Below are 17,681 nucleotides of genomic sequence, written 5' to 3' on the forward strand. Positions count from 1 at the left end.
ATTTTTTTTTTGTTTTTTTTTTAATTTAAAAATTTTGTTTTTTTTAAAATTTCCACGTACTTGGGGAGTTTTTTTTTTTTTTTTTTTTTTTTTTTTTTTACCAAATACTGTTTTACTCTTGAGTAATTTCTTGGATGGCTGCTTTTTACTTTTACTTCAGTAAAAGCATGTTGTCGTTCTGCTACTGCCTCTGATCGTCTTCACCTTAATTGGAACGTCCACTCTTGAAATTAAATTATTTTTTAATTTACTCCCGGTGTATTTGATCAAAGATTATTCTGTTTGACATTCAGGCTCCAGAGGAGTTTTCTGCGAGCTGAGGCAGAGCGACCGGAGGATGCTCGACTTTTACTCTAAACTCGGCTCCTTCGAACACGTTCCCGTGGACGGGAGTCTGGCTCAGGATGCCGTCGTCATGGCAACAAAGTTCCAGTAACGCCAAAGCATTTAGGATGTCGGTAAACGACGCTCGTCGGTTTGAATCAAGTCTTTGGCCTTGTCTTTTAACATTTTGTCAATGTTATCTCTGTGAGGATATTTTTTCAATAAATTGGAAACATCCACAGTGAATCGTTAGCGTTTCTAAGTTTAGAGGGAAATTCATCAAGGCGACACATTGAGACACACACACACCAAGACAATTAAACAAAGAATGCATTTTATTTGTCATTTAGACAATACAATCACTCTTAATGTATTAAGAATTAATCTTTGATTAAATAGCTTTTTTATTATTTGTTCTCTCGCTTTAGAAGCATAAAAAAAAAAGTTTAACTTTGGACAAGAAAATAAAGATGAACAAAGATCAGCAGCGACAAACGTCCTGCCTCAAAGTAACCGTGCTTCATGGAGCCAAAAACGTCTGCTCTACACATGACAACATGACGAAGCTCAGCGTTTCTCAGCAGTAAAACACAAACGGGACTGGATTTAAGGTTAAGGACACTTTTCTTCTTTTGTTGAACCCTGAGTGACCAGCTGAGAGACGCCGCACAGAGACGTGCGTCTACTGCGTCTGAACATGAAAACCCTGTTTAAAAAAAAAAAAAGCTACACTGCTGTAGGATATTTTGAGTGAAACAAGTGTAATATGCTCATAATGTGTGATTTAAAGGCAAATTTATACATATCAAACACTGAAAATGGAATGTAAAAAATAAAATTCCTGTCAAAAGCTTGTATAGTCGTTCTAAGTAGGAATGCCGCACCAACAAATTATTCAGTTGAGCTGTTTGTTCAGTGTGGAGCGATTATACAAACATATTTGATTTTTTATTTTTTTTTAATGGGTGTGAACGTCTAAAATTACACTGGATTACCTTTAATCCACACAGGATGGTCATACAGGCTCAAACAGGTTCTGGACGAGGCTTTGTGCAAACCAAAGAACACCATAGCAACAGTCAAGCATGGTGGTGGCAGCAGTGTGCTGTGTGGCCATTCTGTTGCACTGCACACAATAACAGAAGACTGCCACCTAATTCTTTATCTTGACCTCAAATCTACAACGGTTGAAACTTGGACACATTTGGGTTCGAACAGGAGACGAATCCACGCACACATCAGAACAGGATTTAGAGCGAAAGGAGACGAACTTCTGGATTGGTTCTGACCTCGACCCAATCAAGTCTATAATCAGTGCAAATAAATCAAACAATTTGAATGAACTAAAGTTCACATCCAGTATAAAATGCCCCTATTTTATGACATTTCTGCTCAAGATAAGTGTATGTAAACTTCTGATAAGAACTACATGTGGCCATAAAAAGTAATGAAAAGACACATTTGTGAAATGACTGACAGTGGAATGATACGACTAAGCCTTACTTTGTGTGGGGAGTGTCACAACTCTGGTGAAAATCAAACCTTTCGAAAGAACAAATCTCCGCTCATGGGGTTAAATTTTTTTTATCTAGTGTATTTAAGTTAAATATTTAAACTTGAAAACCCTACATGAGACCAAAAACATTTCCTGAAACCTTCTCGGTATAAGTCCAGTTCGATGATGAAAGCCAAAGATATTATAAAACAAGCAAAAATAAAGAAACGCCGACAGCCGTCTCTTTAAATGTGCACTGATATGAAGCAGAAACGCCTGTTAGAGATTTATGTAGGTTCAGAAAAATACCTATCACCTGTGGTAATAAGTTAGATTTTCTTTTTTAAAACATTAAATCGTCCACGGTGAAGAGGACTGTTGTGCTTGTCATGATCAGTAATGAAGAATGCCACCATCAGAAAATATTTAGCACCTGATAAAAAGGGAAAAACACATTTTGCCTTACAGGCCGACCATTTCCCGTGGTTTAAATAATACTAGAAAATTGCCCATGTCACCAACAGTAACCTGTTTATATATAAATATATATACACATCTCTAAAAACCAATTTAATATTTTTGCTTTAATGTTTGGTCTAAGTCCTAATTACTGCTTTAAAAGCATTTTACTTTCTTCCTTTTTATTATAGATTCAACTCCAATCGGGTCTCTTCTCAAAATTAAATAAAGAAAAAACAAAGACAAAACGTCTAGCAGCACTGATGTGATGTAGGTTTGACTCTAGTGTTTGCTGACGGGAGACAGCAGCAGATGTACGTTTTTCACAGTTGTCCTGTTGACCTTTCACCTGTGCTTTCAGAAAAAAAAGTTTTACCCTTGTTATCCCGATGCTCTCTAGCATAATGCGATATGAAACTTTCACCCCGCCACGTTTCAAATGAACTCCAGCCCTTCGTACTTCACATCTCCCATCTTGGTCTCGGGCATCAGCAGCCGCCCGTCCAGTGTGAAAGCAATGATGTATGTGGCGATCCTGCCTGCGTCCTCCTCCGACTTCAGAGCCAGGACGACCTGGTCGTCGGTGTCGGGAACGAATTTGAACGAGGAGAAGCCGTGGGTGGGGTTAAAAGGTCCGACGCGCTGCGTGGTCACGTGTCTGAAGTCCGCGGGGCAGGACAGGAGGAGGTTGGTGGCTCGACGCTCGTCGGCCGCCTCCTCGTAGTGCTCGTGGCTGGCACGGCGAGGTAGGAAGAACCACCGCTGGAGGCGCTCGCTCCAAGCTGCCGATTCATGGATGAGGTAACCTGCGAAGAGCAAGAGGATTTCATTTACACGTCACCCCACTGCAGGTGCTCACCGAACTTTGCCGCCTGTCCACGTTATATGTTGAGCGGGACGATCGTTTCCAGTCACAAAATTGAATTACCATATCTTTCGGACTATAAGCCGATACTTTTTTCCCCTCGCTTTGAACCATGCGGCCCCATACCCCGGTGGGGCTTTTCTGTGGATTTTTATTCAACCACCAGGGGGGGCTCTTTAGCAGGAAGTGAATCATTGGAAAGAAAGTGCTAACATGCTAGCAGCAGGCACGACAGAGAAATGTCTTCAAACTCATATGATGCAGCTCTTAAGTTGAAGGTTATCGATCTGGCAGTACAGGAGGGAAATAGAGCCGCTGCACGTAAACTCCGCGTGAACGAAACCACGGTTCGGCGTTGGAGACGGAGGGCTGAGTCCTTAATAAATCCAGCAGATTTATTGGAAAACCGAGAGCGGCGGAGATACCAGCGGCTTACAGCCCGGTTTCCAGGCTTTTTTTTTTAAATTGTAGGTGCTGCTTATAGTGAGGTGCGCTCTATAGTCCGGAAAATACGGTAACTTGATTCAGATCCTTAAGACGGCAACATTTCAGTCATTATGTTGACTTATTGAATACATGTTTTCATTTTGTGTCAGATAAAGTCAATGGAAGTGTCCAAAAAAAAAAAAACTTTATACTTTCTGTTTCCTACAATGAACATTTTTAATAAAATGTTTAATTTACACATAAACTGGCTTGTGGTCTAGCAGCTTTGATCAGAAAGTTGTTCCTAATGTTTTACAGCTTTGATCCTGGTGACCCCCTGCCCAGCATGCTTCAAATGTTTTCCTGCTGCGGCACACCTAAATCCAATGAATGGACCATTGTTAAGCTTGTACCAAGCACGACGAGGAGGAACTGACCTATTTGTATCAACCTGCTGTATTAAAGTAGTAAAACATAAAACACGACTTAAGGAGAAAAACATGAATTCCAACAAGAACTTCTGTTCGTAAATGTAGGTAATACTTCATCAAAGCGGTATGATTTAAACTGGTGCTCCACAAAGCTCAGGTTTAGTCTTTGCACGCAACCATCGGATGGTATCGACGGCAGACGTGCACCTGGTGGTTCGATCCCTGCAGCTCTCCGCAGGGCGGCGTAGTAAGGCACCCAGTTTTCATGCTCCACGCCGCCCTTGTAGTCGATCACTTTCACCCACTCGGGGTTGTTGTTGACGAATTCCCCGGATGTCGTCGTCCACTCTTTCCCCAGACCTCCGACGTACAGGTGCTCATCCTTCACTGCCAGCCACTCCGCCTTGAATCCTGCACAGAAAACGAAAGCATTAACTACAATCACAAACAATTCCTCGGGAAAGTACTCCTCGCTCTTCAACTCATCGCTTCAAGAGCAGACTTGAATATGCTGCTTTGGGGCTTTGTGTGACAGACCAACCCAAACTAGAGAGCCAAAGTCAAAAGCGAAGGTGGACAATCCGAGCTTTTCAAGTTTTAAACAGACAATAATCTGTGATTTTGTAGTCAGCTTCCTGTACTCTGGTGCCTCTAAATAAAACATCCAAATGGCTCTATGTGTACGGAAACCAATACATCACCCTGTGTGGGAGCTTGAAGCAGCTGAGGTGGGCAACGGGGGGAGTTGACCCAATGCTACTGTTATGAATGAAAACTTATGAAAGTCCAATAACATCAGCGGTGTTTGTCTTGTAAGCTTAAAAATGTATTCCTCACCACTGACTGCATTTGCTGTTCCACAGGCCGTCTTAATATCCAACATTATCAAACCTGAGTCGAAACAGCACAGCGATCACAAACAACTCTTTTGACCACCAACATCTGGCTGACCCTAATCAAATGTTTCTACCTTACATACCATCATTTACAAACAGAAAAAATAACACATAATAATGTGAGGGTACTTTTCTTTGACAGAGATCAGGCAGAGCTCAGAGTTAAAGGGAAGAAGGATGGAGCTAAATGCATGACAATCCTGGAAAAAAATTTGTTAGAAGATCTAAAACAAGACTTAAGAATAGATCAGAGGTTTGCCTTCCAACAGGACAACAACCCTAAAATGTGGGACGGTTTAGATTGAGGCATATTCATGTGTACAACAGTCCATAAGAAGTTCAGGATGTATGAATACAGTTGGAAGGTATTAAAGTTCTCGACTAAACGTTCGGTTTTTGTTTTTCTTAAAAGGATTTGCTGTCAATCTTTGGGGTTCATCGGCCTTGGCACTGACCTTTAGACACGGAGCCGTCGCCATCAGGAAGTATCACCCAGGGAACGGCTCTGCTCCCCTCAATCCTGTACACCACACCTGTGCGGTCATCCACACTGTAAAGGTGACCGTTGAAGGCCACCAGCTCTGACAGCTCCATACCTGCAGGCACGGCGTTGCACCACATATTAATATGAACATGCACAACCGTATGCAGAAACAGGATTTTTAGCCACGTACCTCGTCCTTTCTCAGCCAGACTGCTCTCCAAGGTGACTGTGTCTGCATCCCACTCCACCTCCAGTCTGTCCCCACTCTCCGAAACGGTCACGTAGCCTCTTTTCATGTAGCTGAACCACGTCTGACCCTTGGAGCTTTGGGACGCCGTGTCCAGGTCGGCAATCGCTCCTATACGGTAGCGAACGCCGTGCGGCGTCCTCTCTGGTGGACTCAACGGGTATGTGTCATTGTAGGGCTTTTTCCTCTTTAGACACCAAGAGAGTCTTTGTGATCTCACATCCTCCTCTCTGCGAGTTTGAAAACTACCTCTGGTCGGTGTGTCTGTGCTCCCTACGGTCCGGTGCAGGTACAGCATGAGCACTATGGCCAGCAGGACGGTCACGATTATTGCTCTCCATCTGGGATGAAAGCGCAGGTCGGAGGCAGTGGCCTGCGTCATGGACGCCAAGGCCAGGGGGAGGCCTCGAACCGCAAAACCGAAGGAGTTCATGGAAGTGTCGGGTTCATCCCTGGAGCCAGCTGTGGGTTGGAGATGAAAACTTCCACCGCCTGGAGAAGAAGAACAAGGAGGAACATCAGCAGGGTTGCACAAAATGTAAAACCTAGTTGAAAAGTTTGAGGTTTTTGAAGTATGTGTCTACTTTCATAGCAGCTGGAGAAGAATAGGCACTGGTAGGAGGGCAAGCTGCTAAAACGGGCTCTTGTTCCTATTGTTCCTTATTCACAACGGGGCTTTGTTGGGCTGAGCAGACCGTATACCGAATAGGAACAGAGCTCCACGAACATACCGAACCACCAGGAAGAGAACCAGCACACCCTCACCCTGCTGTCTGCCGTAATTTCTCAACATGTTGAACTGCTGTCAAGATTATACCCATGTTTTTATCCATTTTATGTTTTTTCACACTGATCTGTTGTACAGAATTCCATCTCCTTGACTCTCTGATTTAACTTTATTGTTTCTCCTGTGAAGTACTTTAAGACAACTTACAAAGTTTAGCAGACTTTTATTCTCAACAGACTGTTTCACCTCCGTCAGAAATTTAGATAAATAGATAAAGAGACGTGGTACCTGCTGAAATAAGAGATCTGTTATTGTTCTGGGCCAAGGTGACCCTTCACGTTACTCCAAACAGCGACAAACAGAGCAAATCTTTACCCAGCCATTTTGAATTTTTTAAACAAGATTTGACTATTTAAATATCTGCACTCTAAGTAGAATATTAATCTTAAAACAATTTTATACTTATATTTATTTACTGACTAAATTCTACAAGATTAAAAAAAAAAAGGGTTCACATGAATATTTGCCAAGAAGTCATCTGGGTGGAACAGATAATCTTACATCACATAATTCCCCCGGTGCATCCGCTGCTTCTCTCTGAACGTGTTCACGCTTGTCGACTCTTTAAACTGAACACGCAAGGCTTGACAGAACAAAAAAATAAAATAATAACAAAAGAGCTTTTTGTCGTTGCTGAATACATAACCGATATTTTCCACCTCCCTGCACCACAGACCAACACATGACATTGCTGTATGGCGTATAAAGAATTAAACTATTCACCCTTCCTCCTTCTCCTCTCCCCTGAATAGGCTGCTACTATCACGTCGTTCTGCTCCGCACACATCCCTCAGAGAAACTCGCTCGTTCAGCCCTCGTACTCGCATGAATAATTGATTTCAGCAGGTCTCTTCCTTTACCATCTTGTAGACCATCTCAAGTTTCACAGCCAAAACTAACTTGGATTTCTAGTGATGAATTGTGAACTGTATTTGTAGTGTTTATAGAGAAATCTTCCAAAAATAAGAGAAAGTCTACAGCATACAGCTTAAAGACGAATTTGATGCAAAAGTTAAAAAAAATTGATGTGAAATTAATTTTTCTCACAAAATGCAGTAAAAGTTGCACTTTAAATCCTCTCAAATTTATTTTTTAGGGACATGAAAAATAAAAGCAGACTCTTTCTCAGGAAGTACATACAACATGGCAAACCCCAACAACACCACAGAAAGGAAAGTGATTGAAATAGCAGTATTTCAAGACAACAAAACTGCAAAATCTTGCATTTTCTGTAAACTGCTTTTCTGTTTGATGTTTATATTTCCTTGTTGTTTCTATTTCTTTATATTGGACGCATTTGCTTTTCAATATTTATGTACTATAAACAAAGAATAATAATGTATATTTTATTCTTTGTTTGGTTTTATCATTGCAATTTGAATGGTAAAAGTTCTGTGAAAGACTGAAGATGATACAAATAAAAAAATGCATTTTTTAAAAAGAAGAGACTATTTAACTATTTAACACTTAAATAGTGTATGACTATTTAAGTGTCATACACTATTTAAGTGTATGACACTTAAATATTCTCTTGAATATTTTGTTAACTACTTACACACAGGTATGTAAGTAAATATCGTTCATATTCAAGTGTGGCGTAAGTAGTGTCAACTGCCGTTTTTACTCCTTTACGCAGTGGGACGTTACGTTACGTAACGCAGCAGAAAGTCACATCTAAGCGTTCACAGCAGTTAATGTCGCAAATCAGCTGTGCTGCGAACTATGTTAGACTATTTCAACTGTCAATCGTTTTTGGGTTTTTTTCTTTTCTTCATTATTTCCCTTGTTTGCCGTGTGTAAATGATGAGAGAATTAATTGGAACAATTCCACTTTAAGCTATTGTTTGAGGTTACAAGAGCCGGTTAAAGGTTCATACATTTTGGCAGTACATGCTGAATTAGCCGGTTTAAATGAATACAGATAAGCTCCTAAAACCGTAAGCCGAAATGTCCGAACATGTCCAAGTGTTTCACACGGACGGAAAGTTATGTCATACAGCGGACATCACCTCCAGACGTTTTATTAGCCGCACGGCTAACATCAGCTAGCAACAGTACATTGTAAACGTTTACATTTCGCCCCGACTCACGAAGGACGCCGCTCGTCAACTTACAGAGTTTTCCCGACCCATGTCCCCATTTTTGCCCCAGCAGCTCACCTGATGTGGAGGCTTCTCACGACGCCCTGTTGGCCGGTGACAGTCTCCTCCTACAAGGAACTGCTGGGACTCCCTGCAGTAAGAGTAAGGGCACCTCACGGCTCTTTAACGTCATAAACAAAACATGGTGTCCACGGGGTTTCGACGCAGCCACATCGATAAATTATATACAAAAACAGCTAACAGACATTTAAAAGTCATTCTTGTCAAAATATAAATAAAAAAAAATAAAAATGTAATTGTTTATTTTAGTATTTAAAGTACAAACTAAATCAAGAAATTCACAAAATCTCAATTGAGACCACTTTTTTTTATTAATGTACAGACGAATTTTTAACTTGATACAGTAGATTATTGAGGAAAGCATCAACGTTGTTAAAGATGTTAGAAGGTGTGTATTTTAATGGTGGTTAGCATCACAACGATTGCTGCTATGTTTTGTTTGTACTCAAGATAGTTATTTATATTCCCAGTCAGAATTAACAAAGTCCACTGAAGTAGGAATGCCAGCTTGTAAAGTCAGAGGTCAGAAAAGCCCTGATTTCTATATCAAATATTCTCTATGCACATATAAAACAACGTAAACAATGCTGTTATAAAGCATTTATCACATTTTACAGTGGCACACATCATACTGTACAATTTTTATTTGTAAAGATGGTTTTGTAATGTTTGCATAACCATAAAAGAGAAATACATTGTTTGAAATTAATTGTTAGCCTAACTGCCAAGTTCCGCTTAAATATGGCTTCCATGCACATAAAACATCTAAAAAGTTGAAGGAATACAGTATGTATTTTTCTACTTCTGATGTTTTCCTCTACACAAAATGCGACTATGTTCCATCCATAGTTATAGGGTTATAGAATAGGGTTAACAGATTGTAAACAGCACAGTAACAAATCCCATTGGATTTGGAACTATCACCTACAATGACCTCATTTTGTCCAACATCGTTCTTAGACAAATCAAACACAATAATATTTACAGTAGTTTGGTAAATTACTGTTTCATTATATTTGTTTTAAGAAGTCTGAAATGAACAATTATAAGTAAAAAAAATGACCACTCAACTCAAACACTGAAAAGTCTCTCAAAAAAAGGACAGACAGCATCCACAATGCTGATCCTTAGTCAGCCAATAACAAACCAACTACTTTTTGGGTCTCCTGGATTAAAAGGTAATGAGCACTCTGAAATCATTATGAAATGATGAGTCATTCAATTCACAAACAGAAACAACTGACCACATGTTCTCTTAAATAAATATAAATATTTATTATGTTCTTCAGTAATGACAAGCAGAACATGGTGTAAATATTGTTAAACAATGTGCAATGCTACAATGTGCAGTGCAAATCAAAGTGCCACTGTTGCAGATTCATTTTAATCTCAGTTTCAAAACCTCATGATTAGAAATCAAAATTCTGCAATGATATATCAGGATCAGGAACAGCTGCAGACCATCATCATCATCATCGTCATCATCATCATGTGTTACGTCAGGATTCCCCCCGGGTCAGATCTCAGTGGAGAGCAGGAGGGTCAGGGAAAACGCTACCTTCATGTCAAATGATACACGTTTACTCTTTACTGAAGATTGTCAAAAACAAGAAAAACAGCAATAATCAGTCAGAAATGAGTCAAAAGTAACAGTCAACTCAAAAATATTTAATGTGCAGTGGTATTATGCGTCATCACAACAACGTTCACAGTAGTCCAGCAAATCTGTTTGCAACTGAGCCTGAGAAGTGAATTCTGCCATGACACAGTGCAGTGAAGCGACGGTGTTCCAAACATCCAAAGCTTAGTTAGGACTTCTTGAACATTTGTAAATAATGTAAACTAAACCATCAGAACAACTGATGTCACCTGGATTGATCTCAAAATGACAAAAAAAAAAACATTTACCACAGTGAAACCCTGAAGAAATACTTATTTTCTCATTGTGGGTGAACTGGGACTGATCAGAGGTTTGTTGAACACTTCAGCTCTTCCCCATCATCTTCAGGAGGAGCTGCAGAGAAAGGAAAGCATTAAAGTAAAGAGTTACAACTCTGACGTTTCAAAGTTACAAGCTAGGAAGCTAACATGTTCAGATTTGTCAACAGGTTGAACCACAGATGATGAAAGTAGTTTGTCATGAAAGATATTTGCATTTTCTTTCATGACATTGCATTAACATAATTTCAATACTATCTCTGGTCTTTTCTTTCTGACAAAATATGATAACTTGCAAGAGTTTAAGATTTTTCACATCTCGTCAGGTTACCTGCAGATTGTATTTTATTGACCGTTTATATTATTAGTTCAAAGTCGTTTTGATGATGATTTTTTTTTAAAAATAGGGCAATCCTGAAAAATTTTTTTAGTGGCAACAAAAGACTGGCATGAAAGTTCACTTAACATTCAGTCAAAGCATGAGATCAAAAGATAATCATGTGCTAGAAAGGCCTATTCAAAGCCCAGTCGTGAATAAAATTGAGATCTGCGTCACTGTTATTTTATTAACACTGGTCTCAAAGGATCAGGATGAAATTTTTTTTCCCCCAGTTCTGTGATGCAACTGTATATAAAGCTAGCTGGCTTTTTTTCACAAAAGGAGAGGGCAGAGAAATAAAGTCTACTCATGTTCAGATCCAGCTGATGAATCCACCATATTGACAAAATCCAACGTAACAGGATGTGAGGATGTGAGGGTACCTTGGTCAGGTGATAGTCTCCATCCACCAGCTGCTCAATGATACTAAAATGGTCTGTGTTCGCCACATCCTCCATGGTCACCGTCAGTCCTGCTGCTTCCAGAGTCTTAAAGAAACACAAAAGAGAAGTTGGTGACAAGGGCAGTTATGTCTGGTGTAATTTCAGAGAGGCAGCTTGAATCCGAACAACAGAGAAAATGCCCCAACTGATGAGCCGCCTCTGCGCCATTTACAGCAGTATTTATTCTCGGCTGTGGCCACTAACTTTGTAGTATTCCTCCGACTGCTTGCGAAACTCCGGCGAGTCATTCTGGGCGATGGCCACAACGATCCGACAGCCTGACGAGGATCGTTTGAGATGAGGGACCAGCTGGCTGGGGCTGTTTCTCACCGCCACCTCCCTGCAGACACAAAGGAATGAGGCTCCGACTGGCACCACCACTTACACAGACGACAACAATGACATTTACCACCACAGCTTCCGGCACGACGCTCTCCACGACCCAGTCAATACCATTTAAAGGAGGATCAGGACATAAAAACCACAGCAGGAGTTCAAAACGTCTAAAATCAGATCTGCGGGGGTTTGTTTTTGTAAGTCTTAAACTAACCCTTTCAGCATCTACAGTAAAGTCATTGGTAAACTGGGATTCATCACTTTCGTTTCTTGTTTTTTTTAGTTTCCACATTTAATCTCCCTCTGTTGATTCAGAACTGCAGAATCAAGGAATCGGTTAAGCAGAACCAGTCAGTCGACGGAAAGATCTCAAAAAGCAATCAATCAAGCCCGAATCTAAGCTTGTGATTGCATTTTTTTTTATTATCACAATTAAGCCTGAGTAACTGGAAGGCCTTATGCACTTTATTTAGCTAATTCAACAACCTGAAACTCTTGTCATTTCTTACAATTATAAACTCTATACTCGCTCAGAATGCATTGACTCAATCTGAAATCCATAGATTAAAACTGTGTGGACTATACAAAGAGGTGAAAGTGATCAATAATTACCCATCTGTTTTAAAGGGCCATTGGTTTATGATTCCCCTAGCTGGTAAAGTTCCATTTTAAGCGTTTGAACTACTTTTCTGACTGTACCAGAAATTATTGCGGTAAACTTTAATATTGTTTTTAATGTAATATATTGATAATGGCATAATAATGGAAGTTTGCCCTCTCAAAGACTAACAAAATTTTATTTTATACAGAACCATCCGCTGTGGAACCGGAAGACATTTCAAATATCCAAAATGAAAAAAACAACCCAAAACAAAGTAAAACCACATGCAACTGAAACCGTAAATAAAGTGGATTACGAAGTCGCCGTAAATAAAATTGTCCTTCAAAAAATATTGATGATAAAGAAACGATCAAGCTCATTTTAATCAACGGTACAATTAGCTGATTATTGTGACTGGCTTACCAAAAAAAAAAAAAAAGGTTTTATGAGAAATAAAACCTTTTATTTCTCATAAAATAAAAGAGCTTTCAGTTCTTAACAGACTGAAAGTTTTTTTCTAGAAGATAAATTAGAATACATTTAAATTATCAGCCTTCTTATCTACAAAAATCAATCTCTGTCAGCAGTTTCAAAGTTAACAATGTGCAACAAGGGTTCTGTGTTTGTAGAATAGTTTCTTTTCCCCCCCCCCAATGTGTGATTACTCCAGGAAATCAGAACCTACTCTGTCATCTTCAGAGGCTCGTTGATGTACGTGGGCAGGATGGGCAGCAGGTCGTATATGCCGCTCACAAGGAAAGCGCCTTGGAGGAAAATCAGAGCGACGGTGAACAAATAAAACCACCCGGATATTTCTGAGCCTCTGTGCCTGAAGGCGCCAGTGAGCCCAGCCTGATCCTCCGCAACTCACCTTTGATGTTTGGTGTGACGCTGTACTGGGTCCAGTCGGTGGAGAGCACCATAGCGGCCAGGTGAGCCCCTGCAGAGTGGCCACACAGGTACAGACCACTGAGTGAGGAACCACAGAGAGCTTATTTAACACACTGGAGCTGATTCTAGTGAAAATAACGTCCTACGCACTCTACGATTAATACATCTTTTTTTTTTTTTTTTTTTTTTTTTCCTTTTTTTGGAGTATTGTTAAACGACAAAAAAAACCCTCCTGCGAACCTGGGACACCATGAGGTCCATGTTACCTTAAAGGGAAGTGCAGCACACAGCTGACATTTCCAGCTGATCTCCTCAGATTATCTTTTTATCTACAGATCAGAAATGACCGACTCTACCTTTGGGGGCAATGTCGTAGCCAACGGCAACCACAACAACGTCCTTATCAACGAGTGGGACAGCCATGAATCCAGACTCCTCTTTGCTGCAAAGATTTTTATTTTTTTACCCGATATCTTAATTTACATGAGAAAATAAAGCATTGAATAAGAAGCAGTACCTGAGAAACTGCCAGTAGCCTCCGTGGATGTAAATAACAAGGTTGACGTCTGAGAGAGAAAACATGCAGCCGGTTATTATTAATTATCCGGGAGTAGATTCAGGACATCTGAAGCGTAGCTCCATACCCAAAGAGGCGGTCTTGGGGATGTACACGTCCAGTTTCTCTCCATCTCCCTCTCCGTATGGAACGTTGATTAAAGTTTCAGCCAGACTGCGGGCTCGCTCTGTACCTGAGGAGAAAACGCGATTCAAAAATTTAAAATAAAAAGAAAAGGATGGGAAATCCGTCTTTAAATTAATAGGGAAATATGTAAAACATAAATCACTTTAAATGGTTTGTATTTATTAGATTTTTAACAAACGACACATGACCACATTTGGTGAACATGTTGTTGCTACAGTATTTGGCTGCACTTGTAACAGAGAAGTACCTTGTCATTAGCCTGCACTGCTAACAGTAGTTATCCTGGTCACTGAACACATCATTTGACCTATTCCACCAGGTTTTAAACTTCAGACTGGTTACGCTGGGGACGAGGTCACTCCTTCAGAGGGAGCACCATAAATGGCATCATTTTGCTTTCATTTGTCCAGCAAATGTGTCCTGAATACCTCTAAAGTCAACCCAAGCGCTATAGTTGAGCACCATGGCACTAAAGAGTCAATCCATCATGGACTGAGAAGAACTTGTAAGGAAACTGGAAAGAGAGAGGTGTGGGTTTTCCCCCTAAACCTGTCAACTTGATTTAGGCTTCAAGAAAACTACCATGGAGTGTAGCATCTCATTGTAAATGAATGTACCAATCAATAGAGCTGTGCTTTTCTCACTGCGACTGTGCCATTGCACGGAAGAAAATCCGTGCAATGGCATTTTACAATTTTCTGGACAAGTCTTCTCCTCATAGTCTGTCCTGAGAATCTTACTACGTCAGATCTTCAATAAAAACATATTTTTAATCTCTACAAATAAAACAAAAGATAACAGTCGTATTTTAATGGTGCGTCTCTTAGTAATATATGAAACAGCATGTATGTAGCATATGTGTGTGGTAAACCTTTAAACCCAACTGTGGACACACAATTTACTGTTAATTCCAAACTATGTGATTTATGAACAATAAACATGCCATGTTTTAGCTTAATAGCGTGTTTTAAGCTAATAAAATCACATTCCTTGCCTAAAAACCCCCCTACACACATAGCTTCAAACTTCCAAACTCATTCATAATTATCCGACGGGGGTTTCAGATTTACGGATACACAACATTGAGCACAACACTGGTGCTCCGACCGATAGCTCCGTCGATCTGCCAGATTAAAAAACAAAGTTACCGTGTCGCCGGTACACAAACAAACCTTCCTTCAGAGCCTTGACGTGGGCCTTAATCACGTCGTCTGCCGCCATCCTGTGGGACCACCTGCTGGGTGAGTACTGCTTCTCTAGCTCCTGTTGACAGAAAGACACTGCTGTGAGCCGCTCCGCCGCCATGCGAGCTGGCACGCAACCAGGCACGGAGGAATATATTCAACAAGCAGCGCCCTCTGCCGACAACACGGCCGAACTGCATGTACCGATTTTTATGAGATGGTTAATAATAATAATAATAATAATAATAATAATAATAATAATAATAATAATAATAATAATAATAATAATATTCAAAAACAGAGATAAAAATGTTGCCGTATTTGTTTATCCTTTGTTCTTTCTTTTTGTTTGCAGGATGGAAGGGGTGTATATTGTTAAAATGCTCCATCTGATAAAGTTTATAAATTATAAGCAAAGTTAATTCATATTTTCTCTAATCACAGAAACCTCATTTGCAGGTTCCTTTTGTTCTGCTTCTAAATGAGCTACAATTATTTCTATAATCCTATCATTGAAGAGAGACAATTCAGTTGTTTTGTCTCCGTCTTACTCACTGAATTAGAAGAGCAGAATGATTGAATCTAAAGGGAGTGGTGCGTAAAGAAAAATATTTTCTTTGTGATAGCAGGTACCTCATTTCTCTGCACCAAAAAAGTTTCACAGGAAAGACTATTGCTGCAACTAAAACTGCACCCACATCAACCACTTATAAGATCATCACAAACTTCAACAGGAAGCTTCAGCGCACCTCAGAAAGTCCAACAACTGGACTAAGGAGAAGTTATTTTCTTTAATGAAGCCCCTCTTCAGACTGTTTGGGACATTTTGAAAATATGTCCCACAATCTGGGTGCAGTTTGTTGATTAATAAAGTTTTTTTTAAAGTTTGATGGAGCTCCATGTCACAAAGCAACAGTGAAAACTAAGTGACTAAGGGTTCAAATACTGAACTTTTGGTTTCTTGGCCAAATACTTTCTTTTATTACCCAACATACCATAGAAACCTCTGACTTAAAGATATAGCACTGCAGTATAGTTTGTCAGAAACACAATTCTTGTTAAAGTTAAAACTTCTCACCCTGACTTTTGTTGGAATATTTCAAAATGTTTACTTAAACCCCCCTCGAGGGTCCCTGGAAGATTTTGTGTCCACTTTAGCTGCATGTCCCTCATCATCATTGAAGATTACCTCAGTGCAGGTTATTGATTTATTTATTTTTGGTAAGCCATTTATCTTCAATCTATAAGGAGAAAAGCTGTTAAACTCAAAGGATGACTTTTGTGTTGACACATATCAGAATAACATAACAAAAAGTAACATAAGGTAACGTAATGTTACATAACATAATACTCAGCAAAGAGACAGCTGTAACTCGACATTAGACATGCTTGACTAGCTATCTGTCACATTTTCTTCATTTTTTTCTATTTTATTTAGAAAAAAATGACACCAGTAAAATCTGGCATGGACCAAATTTTTTGTTTTGCCCCAACAAGGTGATTCTCAACCAACTAAAATAATCCATTCTCATTTATTGAGAAGAATTCAAATCGTTTTAAAAATTATTTGAAATATTTTATTTATTTATTTTCTTGTAGAAATGTATTCATTTATTTATATTCCTCTTTTTAAAAAAAATCTTGCTTTTTTGGGATAAAAGTGGTTCCATCTGTTTACTGTTCTTTACAAAGCATATACTTTGAACTCTGCAGAGTCACATGGCTGTCTAATCTGAATACTTTGCACAACCAATAAAAACACTGAGCAAAGTCACCGGTCTGATCACTGGGAATGATTAGACCGGTGATCTGATCTAATCTGGTCTAATCTGAATGATCAGATTAGACCGGATCTGAATGATCAAATCGAAGCTGATTTCGATGGAAATCGAAGCAATCATAAAACTTTCCCTTTGTTTTGTATATCAAATGAGATCAAAAACCTTATTTGTTTCTAATAACTCTAAACAGTCAAATCACACATAGTGATCTGAACTCCTCCAGCTTCACATTATCTTCTTTCTCCTGTCAGCAACCAAAGCACAGAACAGATAAAGTGAAAACTCTTACGTCTTTCTTCATTTCCATCCAGTGCATCGTTTACGTCGTCAGAATACCTCAGATTGCTGCGAAGGAATAAATCTGACCACCATCTGATGAAGGTCTGAACTTTAGACTGCAGAGTCTCACTGTGTAAACACATTGTTCACGGCTGAATCAGCTGCACAATACCTTTTGCTTAATGCTTTATCAGGCTGGAGTTTGGACAACAGGGGAACAGAAAACTAAAGAGGAACAGATGATTGTGGCAGTTTCTGTTCTCATCTCAACTTGCAGCTGCATTTCAGGAACTGAGAATGTAACGTAATCCAATATCCAACCTAAGGACAATTTAGAGAGACCAACTAACCTAACAGTATTGTTGCATGCACAGGGAGAACATCCCAAATCCATTCAGAAAGACCCCAGGCTGCAATTTGGACCCATGACCTTCTTGCTACAAGGCAACTGCAAACCTTTGTAAATTATATGTTGATTATATAGAATTTCTACAAAGCCTTTAAATTATGAGAACAGATATATCACTCTCTATTGCATTATTTGTGTGCTATTTTAGCTGCTATACCTGT

At 39.6% G+C, this 17,681-nt stretch overlaps 3 protein-coding genes across 6 annotated transcripts in view; 1 reads left to right on the forward strand and 2 right to left on the reverse strand.

Moving 5' to 3' along the window:
- Nucleotides 1-570, forward strand: part of ogal (O-GlcNAcase like) — a 12,158-nt gene extending 11,588 nt beyond the window's left edge. The window contains exon 17 of the mRNA XM_015038664.1: nucleotides 294-570. Coding sequence (XP_014894150.1) covers nucleotides 294-436 — 143 coding nt within the window. The 3' untranslated portion in view covers nucleotides 437-570. The remainder of the gene's footprint in view (nucleotides 1-293) is intronic.
- Nucleotides 571-1,284: 714 nt separating this feature from the next.
- cant1b (calcium activated nucleotidase 1b) lies at nucleotides 1,285-8,697 on the reverse strand. Of its 4 annotated transcripts, XR_001425785.1 has the most exons (6): nucleotides 8,574-8,697; nucleotides 5,571-6,119; nucleotides 5,352-5,492; nucleotides 4,208-4,411; nucleotides 2,136-3,084; nucleotides 1,285-2,095 (listed from the first exon to the last, which is right to left on the reverse strand). XR_001425785.1 is itself a non-coding variant. In XM_015038665.1 (5 exons), exons 2-5 carry the CDS (start codon nucleotides 6,058-6,060, stop codon nucleotides 2,714-2,716), a joined length of 1,206 nt encoding a protein of 401 aa, XP_014894151.1. In that variant the 5' UTR covers nucleotides 6,061-6,119; nucleotides 8,574-8,697; the 3' UTR covers nucleotides 1,285-2,713. The 4 variants fall into 4 exon arrangements, 3 of the variants coding, with proteins under 3 accessions (XP_014894151.1, XP_014894154.1, XP_014894153.1); XM_015038665.1 differs by having other exon boundaries at nucleotides 1,285-3,084; XM_015038668.1 differs by lacking the exon at nucleotides 8,574-8,697 and adding an exon at nucleotides 6,916-7,087 and having other exon boundaries at nucleotides 1,285-3,084.
- Nucleotides 8,698-9,836: 1,139 nt separating this feature from the next.
- Nucleotides 9,837-17,271, reverse strand: afmid (arylformamidase). The gene is given in 11 exon segments (XM_015038669.1): nucleotides 9,837-10,590; nucleotides 11,277-11,381; nucleotides 11,541-11,676; nucleotides 12,959-13,037; nucleotides 13,145-13,246; nucleotides 13,362-13,430; nucleotides 13,521-13,606; nucleotides 13,682-13,730; nucleotides 13,809-13,913; nucleotides 15,040-15,130; nucleotides 17,122-17,271. Coding segments are annotated over 11 exon segments (879 nt in total). The 5' UTR covers nucleotides 17,149-17,271; the 3' UTR covers nucleotides 9,837-10,560.
- Between the last annotated feature and the right edge of the window lie 410 nt (nucleotides 17,272-17,681).

Source organism: Poecilia latipinna, unplaced genomic scaffold (assembly GCF_001443285.1).
Source record: "Poecilia latipinna isolate Pla-1442-1.1 unplaced genomic scaffold, P_latipinna-1.0 Scaffold449, whole genome shotgun sequence".
Classification (NCBI taxonomy): Eukaryota; Metazoa; Chordata; class Actinopteri; order Cyprinodontiformes; family Poeciliidae; genus Poecilia; species Poecilia latipinna.